The sequence below is a fragment of the Charadrius vociferus genome, unplaced genomic scaffold (assembly GCF_000708025.1).
Source record: "Charadrius vociferus isolate BGI_N301 unplaced genomic scaffold, ASM70802v2 scaffold1, whole genome shotgun sequence".
NCBI lineage: Eukaryota > Metazoa > Chordata > Aves > Charadriiformes > Charadriidae > Charadrius > Charadrius vociferus.
The window spans coordinates 10,102,194-10,112,444 of record NW_009647680.1 but is presented as its reverse complement, the minus strand read 5'-3'; the positions used below and the strand labels follow the sequence as shown (position 1 = coordinate 10,112,444).

At 41.8% G+C, this 10,251-nt stretch overlaps 1 protein-coding gene across 1 annotated transcript in view; it reads right to left on the bottom strand.

The window, feature by feature from the left end:
• INTS4 (integrator complex subunit 4) overlaps positions 1-10,251 on the bottom strand; it is a 37,063-nt gene that overhangs the window by 14,648 nt on the left and 12,164 nt on the right. Inside the window, exons 11-15 of the mRNA XM_009881254.1 lie at positions 7,516-7,721; positions 4,764-4,906; positions 3,623-3,738; positions 1,229-1,362; positions 296-453 (exon numbers count right to left, since the gene is read on the bottom strand). Of these exons, the coding sequence (XP_009879556.1) occupies positions 296-453; positions 1,229-1,362; positions 3,623-3,738; positions 4,764-4,906; positions 7,516-7,721 (757 nt within the window). The remainder of the gene's footprint in view (positions 1-295; positions 454-1,228; positions 1,363-3,622; positions 3,739-4,763; positions 4,907-7,515; positions 7,722-10,251) is intronic.

Genomic DNA, 10,251 nt, shown 5'->3' with positions numbered 1-10,251 from the left:
ACAGGACTTGGAAATTAGAAGAGCAAAGGGGACAACCTCTCTCTTCCCACAAAAATGAAACAAAAAACCACCAACCTTCAGCACATACATTATAAACAGTAAGATCAAAATGAGGGATTCATACAGGGACAGAGAACTAAGAGTACCTTTTCATCACAATGCTCTCTAGAAGAAGGCTCAGACTAAGCACCCGACGGCACAGTGCAACACTGATACACAGAAGCAAAGCACCTGCTTCAGAGAAATTAGGAATCCAAACTGATCTTCCCATGAACAGGTCAGCTTGCAGCCTTACCGGATGGTAAATTCCAGCAGCTCCTGTACGCCCTGTGGGTCAAGATGCTGAAGGTTGTAAACTCTCTCCAGGCTCTGATGCAAGAACTGCTGGGAAGGATCTTCGTGTGGCGTAATACTGGGAGAGACAGGGGAGGACAGCAGCTTTCTACCTGGCAACTAAGCAAGAAGAAACACATGTACAGAAGTCAAACACAAGTAACAACATGGCAAAATGCTGCTGCTTTATTTAACAACTCCCAGTTGAGAGCTCTGATTTATGCCTCAAATTCAAAATTTATATAATGGATTTCAAGTCTACATCTTTTATCTTTGTTAGTTAATACTCTCCATTTCATAATCCACTTGCAGCTACAGATCTTCAGGTTAAACTTCAACATCCCTTTGAGGGAAACATCTTCCTCATCTACTAACTATGACACTGTGAAGTGAAGGGAAGTCCAAGACCACACAAACCGCAATTCATTTTATGAACTGTAATATGACTTATGAGCAACTTCAGTCCCACCTGTACTTCCATGCAGGAAAAAAAAAAAAAACCCTTTCAAAGGTGCAGAGAACATCTCACCCATGAGTAACCTGATTAGGTAGGACACAAGTCAAATGTTGGAAGATCTACAAAGCTCCCCTTCCCCACACAGTGAGAGCTAGAGAAAGCTCCTGGGAATCCTGCCCTCCCAGTATTCTTTCCTAACCAGCAAACCATGTGCTATTCTCACTTGAGAGCAACTCTCCCCAAAATATTACAAAATCCGTATTGTAACAATTTAATATTTGGCTCTCCTTATTTAACATACATTTCAATATTTATTCGCTTGGAGCTTGGGAGAAAAAAAACTTTTAGAATCCAAGTGTTACACATGAACAGACGTGGAAGAGATCAGGAATATTCGTAACCGAGAGGCAAAGTGCAAACCAAAGTGGTTCAACTTACTCGTAACGGAGGGACCAGATGAGAGAGACTGTCCCGAAGATAGGCGTAATGTCTGAATGTATGATCAGAGAACAGGGCAGGCATTGTTGGGCAACTTTTAGCAGCATTAAAAATCAGAACCAGAACAGCAATGTCTATTGAAAGGGATTGTTAAAGAAAAATAAACACCAGCAAGAAGAGCTCCTTGGGGATGGCAAGTTAAAACAACAACTCAACAACCCTTTCTTTGCTGGAGATTGTTTAGGAAGTTTTTTTTACAGTTGGAGAACACTGAGCAAAACCCAAAGAGGCAGCTGTCTGAGCAGATGAAAACAAACTGCAAAGCACAAACATTACGGGATGAGCCATATTGGAGGAAGGATGTTAATGCCAACGTGGGATGGCTCAGAGGCAACACAAAGGATAGGAGCCAGGGATTATAAATGCAGAACATGCTCATTAGGTGGAGTTTCACTCTTCCTCAAAGCTGACACTGTGCTTACCAGTGCGGTACCCAAACACCACCTCAAATTAAACATTTACCCCTGAGTCTTTGAATATTGCTGCATTTCCTATGATGCCCTGAAAAACATCCCTCTTACACAGACTTAAAAAAACCCAAAGGATCAAACACGGGAATATGATTCTGGAATAGAACACAACATTTTCACAGTCTGAGTGACCGAAAAAAAGCCAAAGGTTTTAATCAATTGGCCCAAAGGCTGGGGCACTCACCTGCACTTGGGTTGACCCCAAGTGTAAAATCTCTAACAGGAGAGTGTGAAAGGATCCCAATGCAAAGCTTACGCTCATCTGGGCACTCATCTGCACAGTGAAGAAGTAGGTTCAGCCACAGAAGGGACTGAATCTATGGCTCTCACCTCCTGAGAAATCTTCTGGGCTGCCGGGCATAAAGGTTTCCACTTGACAGACCAATTTCTCCTCTTTACCCAAAATCCTTTCAAAATTTTCAGCTGAAGCTACTCACCTAACCTGAATCAAATGTGCTAAGTGCTTTGAATCAAACAAAACCACAGAATCACAGAATGGTCAGGGTTGGAAGGGACCTCTGGAGATCATCTAGTCCAACCCCCCCCACCAGAGCAGGGTCACCTACAGCAGATTGCACAGGACAGCGTCCAGGCGGGTTTTGAATGTCTCCAGAGTGGGAGACTCCCCCACCTCTCTGGGCAGCCTGTGCCAGTGCTCCACTACCCTCAAAGTAAAGAAGTTCCTTCTCATGTTAAGATGGAACTTCCTATGTTCAAGTTTATGCCCATTACCCCTCGTCCTATCACTGGACACCACTGAAAAAAAGACTGCATGTTTTTAATTGACAGTTTACACTGGAAACATACCACTCATGTCTACCTTACAGTTTCTGGTTCCCAGGCCTGTCTTCACATAACGTATCTCCATAAAATTTGGTGGGAAGTTACCTCCAGAACATTCTCTAAAATAATATCCTTTGGTTCAGGGTAGGAAGGTGCACTGAGCTAAGTAACAGCTTTCTCCCCATCCCAATATTCCTTCAATTCTCAACTCACAGGACAAATTTACTCAACCATTTGATTATAGAGGAATCTTTCCCTCCACCCGATTCTATCCCTTTTCAATTCTCACAAGGTGTTTATTGAATCTGTATAGAATTTCTAGCTGCTGGCCTGGGACTGGTAAGAGAAATAAAGAGTAGCTCCACAGAGGAAGAGAGTTGTTCCAGTCTAACATGTCTCAGCATGCATCAGAAATAACATTACATTCTGCAGTCGCCCAGAAGGGAAGCAAGGAGAATGAACAATGGAAAAACGGGACTTCGCACTTCCAAGGCATCTCCCATTGTTAAAAGATAATGGTATTACAATCATAGTTCGTATTCTAAAGAACTAGAAGAGCTAACATTAATATAAGGATTTCTGATTTTGAATTGTTTCAAAAAGATGATAAATTTCTAGCATTACAGGGATTCAGCCACTGCTGTACTCAGAGACGGCGCTGTTCTGTATTCTGCACAACAGTGAGGATAGAAGTTTTACCTAAAAAGAAAACAGACAAGGAAAACCACTCTTCTCATTTAAAAGCTAAAGCATCTTCAAAATTAGTGCAAACTAGACAAATGTTTTCACATCAAAGGACTCATCTGCAACGCTTAAACCTTGACAAATTGCTCGATAAACAGATTATTCATCACAGCATTAAAAAAGGCCAATTATACCACATTGGTATTTATGAAGATGGTTCCAGATAACAGTTATTCCATCAGTTGCTGGGTAATAAAACTAAACAGCGAAGAAATTCAGAAATAGCTACAGGATTGTCTGCTACAGTTTGAAAAAGTTTAACAAATGTGAGCATCAGGAAAATATGAATAAAGTCTATTACAGTCAAAATGATTAACTGGCTTCATTAAAAAGATACAGGCTGGGTCATCCATGTCTGGTTCCGGAGTGTCAAAGAATGGATGTGTGCTCAGCAGCTCTGGGACTAACGGAAGCACCAAGGTGGGATGCCGGCTTCCCAAGAACTTCAAGCACCTGAAAATACACAGATTGAAATACTTCATCAAACGTACATTGCAAATTACAACACTTTAAAGCATTATTACTTTATGTTGCAGTGGCACTTTGAGGTGCTGGTCAGCATCAAAATCCTACTGTATGGGCAAACTCATGGAAACATTGTCTCTTCACAGCTGAGTATATCTATTAATATTTGGTAGGATCCAACAAAACTAAGAGGACAGCTTGAAAAAGCAAGCAGTAATAAAAATTATTTATTTAAACTGTCCCAAGAAATGCTTAACACCTGGAGCTATACAACCCACAAAAAGCTTTCATTTTGAATGCTAACAAATGAGTGTATTTTTTTCTTCAGAAATAAAGGAGTGAAGAGGTAAAAACCCAACAAAATAACCAAACCCAAGAACCCCAAACTCCAAAAAACAATGTAAGAGTACACTGGAAGACAAAAATGACTAAAATAAGTATTTCCAATAATACCCAAGAATTCTACCTCAAACTATGTCTGCTGGAGCATCCCTTCCTTTGTTGCTTCCATCAAACAATCAAAAAACCCCCACGCAAATGTTCACTAGTTTTGCGTAGACAGAAAGAGTCCCTCCAACAGCACAATGCCACACAGCCAATCCACTTGTCATGACTGATATAATCCACTGCTGGTAAATATCACCATTTAATACAGTGTCAAGTAAGCACAAAACATTAGTTGCATAGAAGAGATGAGGTTTTAAACTACAGGTTGACTTCATCTTTTCTGGGAATGCTTTGAGTGTTTATAAGAGGGCTATTTCCAGAAGTGGTCATCAGTTCTGGATTCCCAGTACAAGTATCGACAAGCAAGAACGACACGGAGTTTCTACATCAGTCATGAATACGTACAATGCTTAGTACAGCCACTGTTCCAAATATATACAGAATAAGAGGATTGTGTACCTACAATAGCTGTTACCTCCTTAGCTAGCTCAATATTTGCCAAACGCCTCAATTACTAAAAAGAACAGGAAAATAAACAGACACACAAGGACACTGAACACACTCACTTCCATATGGATTCTCTGTCCGTGGGATACTTGGTGAGGTTTTTCAGCAGCTCCACCAGTGCAAGATGGATGCCTTCTTTAGTTGAGACATTGGTGCAACACAGCAGTTCATGAAGCGCTTCCCGAATGTCCCTCGAGGAATCCTAAAAAAAAAACCAAACAACCACAACCCAACCCAGACACCTTTGAGCATCAAGAGAGAAGATGTGCCTGCATATACATTTACTTTGAAGGCAGCAGTTCCTGTTCCTTGGCTGAATTAATATTAGAAGCACCTGACAAACAGCGTACGTTTCTAATTATCATAGCTAAGCACAGATGAAGCGACAGACCAGGCAACTGCTGCAGGGTCTCCTCCTGGTCTCATCCACCCTCGTGCTTCATTTACTGGAACGAATGGGAACTGCTTCACCGCAGACCTTCTCAAGCAGAGCAAGAATCACTACTTGGTTTGGGTGACGTTCTACCCTTTGGCATAGGCAGTAACAGAAAAGGAAGGCGCTGGGTAACTCAGCAAAACTATCGCCAAAGACTGTTTTATCATCTTTGGAGAAGCCTTTTATCATTCAACAGCTGAAGCTTAATTCTTAATTCCACAAGCTTTTAACTCAGTTGCCAGCCTGCAGGGGGTTGGCATAAGTGTTGAGGACACGTCAATGGCTGGACAGACTAGATTAACGGTGATCATCTATAGGACAAAGCAACCTGACCTAATTACAGGTTAATAGATGGGACAATAAAAAGATAAAACACACTTATAAGTTCAGTCAGGAACTTTGTTATGATCGTATGGGATCCCTAATGTACTGCTTCTAAAGTCACACTGCACCCATTTTATTTTTTAGGCCAGAGTGATGTTGTACAGAGGAACTTATGCAATCTCCAAGCAGTATTTTTAGTGCTGTGGCCAAACTCCAGCTTAATTAATTACATTCCTTCTACCAAAAACCACCTTGCTATTCCATGTTAATGTATTATACTTCCTTGCTATCAGCATTTGTGTGGCACTGCTGGATAGAACATGAAAATTTGACAGGATACAAGAACTGGATGCGTTTCAATGGCAGATTTTATTTCATTTTTTTAATTATAATTTGCTAAGTATCAACAGCTCATTCATCACTGTTTTACACAAAAGAAAAAAGAGCAGTCCTCTTGAAAAGGCTCTTAAATGACAGCCAACACACACAAATGATCAAAGGAGGAAAGCACAGCAGAGCTTCTCAGCCGTTCCTTATTTTGGTGGTGGAAGGCAGACTATGACCAAAGAGAAGATGTACTCTAAGGACTGGAATGAAATAACCCTGAAGGTAACATCCTCTAGGTGAGTTGCATGGACCACTGGAAGGGCAGTACAGAGACAAGTGAGGCAGAAGACTACAAAGGGACTATGAGGAGAACAACTCAAGAGAAACGGAGATCAAGAACAACAGGAAAAGCAGAATACAAAGCCACGTGAGAAAAGAAAGGAGTAGCTGATAGAGTTATTCAAAGTCAAAGCGGTTGGATGAAAACAGAAGTTATCGCCGTCCCCAACTGTTTCATATTTACATTCTCAGAACAAATTTAGGCACAAAAGTTAATGCTATTTTTCCAAATCCTTTACTTTGATACTGGGAGATAGATTTTACCGAAAGCAATCAAGCACCTTTCAGAATCAGACAAAACCATTAAAATGTTAATCATGCTCACACTTTAACTATCCTGATACTTGATAATCATTATGATAATATAAGCCATAATTCATGCATCATTTATCACACATAAGTCAGCACAGAAGCGTAAACCAGAACCCCAGTCTAACTACGATGTTTTTATACCTTGATGCACAAGTCCCCAGCTTGAACAAATGTAAATCAACTACATAAAAATCTGAGGTGCTTAAAACTCATTGCTGTATTTGCAAACTCAGATCATATTCTACAGCATTTTTTAGACTGATAAAATAGGTTGGCTAGTTTGTTTCTTCCTGGGGCACAACTGAAAGAAGCCACTGTTACCCAGGGTCAAGCAAACAGGAGGCGAAAAGACAGAAACAGCGGATTTGCGACACCTCCTGAGGCTGGGAGACTCCGCAAAAGAAGCAGAGACTTGCCTACCACATGCAGCAGAATCAAAAAAACACGCCTTAAGGGCTATAGCTCAGCAAATGAAAACAGGTTTGAGAGGAAGCAGTTTGGCACAATGCTGTTTACACAGCCAAAACCTCTTCCCCCTTCCAGATCAAACCCATCAACCAGGAACAGCAGCTGACTCACGCTGTCCTGTGGCTGAGAACCGACTGGGAGGATGCTGGTTGGGAAAACCCAAAATTATACTGCAGAGCACACCAAGACACTCTCTGAACAGTCAGAAGGAAGATCTTGGGCCCGCGCCCTGTCCCTGCTTGGTGAGCAAAGGTGTAGCGAAAGCAGCTGAACAAAGGAAATAGAAAATGAAGATGTGTTCGACATGAAGTGGTGCAGAGCGCTGAACCACAAAACGAGATAGAAGGAAACACACGAGGCAACAGCACAGTGATCAAGGGAGGAGTTTTTATCTGAAATTCATCTATTTCAAAAGTATTCTGTTGTCCTGGAGATTACAAGCTAACTAGACCTTAGGAGCCTTTTGGGGTTTTCAAATAAGAGGAAAAAACAACAAAAAAGGTAGACAGTTTCAGCTCAGAGGAAGGGGCTGATCAGCATTATATAATTATAACACCTCAAAGAAAGCAAGAATGCAATTTTTTCCTCCCTCAGGAATTTCTTACCTCCAAGACAGCTAACACAGTATCCAGCTGGTCTTCCCTCAGCGTGATGTTGTTGGAAATTTTTCTCATTGTGTGTATCGACTGCAATCTCACCTCCTCGATTTCATCGTTAAACATGTCCACCAAAAAATCCAGGCATTTCTCCGCAAAAGAAGGTGAGGACTGAGCCAACATACAGAGGGCTTCAACTGCAGCGATACGAACCTCTGTTAAGAAAAAAGAAAAAAAAAAGAAAGGGAGGGAATTAATTGTTAGTGCTTTTTAAAAGGACATACTACCCAACAGCCAGGCCTCATATTATTCAAGGACTGGGGTAAGGACAGGAGATGCTGAGGACACCCCGAGGACGATGGAGACTAAGCAGGGACCCACGGTGCCATTTGGGACCTTTTCACGGGCAAGCCTTCAAATCAAAAGCCTCCCCTCTTAACACGGTGTGCGCTGCTGTCGTAAGCACATGCAGAGGGACTTATAGGTGTAAAACAGGTCTCCTATCCAGCAGTAAATATTACTTACTTCATAGTGCGTTTTGCAAGAGTAGCTATAATCCTAGTATCTTAAGCAAACTAATTTAGATAATTAAACTCTGCTTGTTTTATTCTTCCTGACATTTTAATTGCTCGGAGCACTCGCTGCATCTTTAACTTGCTATGTAGCACTTTCCGAGTTCTGAAAAGCCCTGGAGTATCAGCGTTTTGGCAGTAAACATAATGAAATTCCTCTGCTTCACGACTTTGGATTCCTCAAAAGAAAGGAAAATGGTGCCACCTAATTATTAAAATGACTCAGAATTTAAGCAAAAAAGCATCAAAAGGTGTCCAGAGTGTATTCATACTGTAAAACATCACAGGAATTTGAAAAATACCCAAATATAAGCAGCTTAAGTGGAGAGGAGATTCTCTTCCCTGCAGCCATCCTCGCTAGCTTGCACAATATTTATGTGCCGGGATCATGAAAATAAGAATTATTCTGATGTCTTGCAAACATTATTGTTTCAAATATACTTTTATTTTTCATTCAAAATAGCTCATCTTGAAAACATTTACTTAAACCCGTGTGTAGCTTTTAGGCCTATTGTTCTTAAAGAACATATTTGATTCCTGATGATTCTGATTAAGTAGAAAAACGCAAACGCAGCAAGGCCCCTGCTTATTCTGTAACGAAGCTTTTGTCACAACTACGAGTCTCCATGGTCGTTAAGACCAAGGTATTAGGGAAGAAAACCATTTTGCCAATATTGTTTCCTAAGCTAACACACTAATTCAGATTTCAGTTACAACATGGAATACAAGAAATGAAGCAGCGCTGCAGGTAAGGAAGAGAACTCAGCAGTATTTAAAAATGCTGCAGTGGAGGGAGAGATCTACATTATTTAAAGATCTGTGTATATTTCACATCTGTCCATTTTATTAACGCTCTCCAATAGCGCCATACTGCCACAAGACCTACGGCACAAGAAACCGGAGAACGTGTTTGGTCATTGGACAGGTCATTGTACTGCACCAGTGAAAAAAATTTTACTGTTAGTCAGAAAAAAACAAAGTTGCATTTTCAAGCTCCAGGGAGAGTTTACTAGTAGGAAAATGTACTTTTATTTCCAGAAGTCATGGAACAATACACCGACTTTTACAACACAATCTATAGTGATATTTTTATTATGGTGGTTTTGTACTTTCTAATTTAGCCTCGTCATTCCAGTAACATCAAAAGCAAATTCAGGAATAATATTCAGAGCTCGGCATTTTCACAGTTCTATACAAATACCACCCATTCTCAATAGCCTTAAAAAATTATAAATCTTCACTTTACCCACAGGAAACTTGGGCTGGAAAGGGTAACAAACAGACTCTCCTGAGGCCATCAGCATGGTCAATGCTACAGTCAAACTCAGGAGCTCAAGAACACCTGTGTTCCAGTTTGACGCTCATAATTCACAGAATCACAGAATGGTCAGGGTTGGAAGGGACCTCTGGAGATCATCTAGTCCAACCCCCCTGCCAGAGCAGGGTCACCTACAGCACGTTGCACAGGACAGCGTCCAGGCAGTTTTTGAATGTCTCCAGAGTGGGAGACTCCACCACCTCTCTGGGCAGCCTGTTCCAGTGCTCCACTACCCTCAAAGTAAAGAAGTTCCTTCTCATGTTAAGATGGAACTTCCTATGTTCAAGTTTATGCCCATTACCCCTCGTCCTATCACTGGGCACCACTGAAAAAAGACTGCTCCCATCCCCCTGGCATCCTCCCATTAAGTATTTGTAAGTATTAATAAGATCCCCCCTCGATCTTCTTTTCTCTAGACTAAAGAGACCCAAGTCCCTAAGCCTTTCTCCATAGGAGAGATGTTCCAATCCCCTAATCATCTTCGTTGCCCTTTGCTGGACCCTCTCCAGCAAAGGACAGTTCCCTGTCCTTCTTGAACTGGGGAGCCCAGAACTGGATGCAGTACTCCAGACGCGGCCTCACCAGGGCAGAGTAGAGGGGGAGGATGACCTCCCTCGACCTGCTGGCCACACTCTTCTTGATGCACCCCAGGATGCCATTCGCCTTCTTGGCCGCCAGGGCACATTGCTGGCTCATGGTCATCCTGTTGTCCACCAGGACTCCCAGGTCCCTCTCCACAGAGCTGCTCTCCAAGAGGTCAGCCCCCAACCTGTACTGGTGCATGGGGTTATTCCTCCCCAGATGCAGCACCCTACACTTGCCCTTGTTGAATTTCATCAGGTTTCTCTCTGCCCA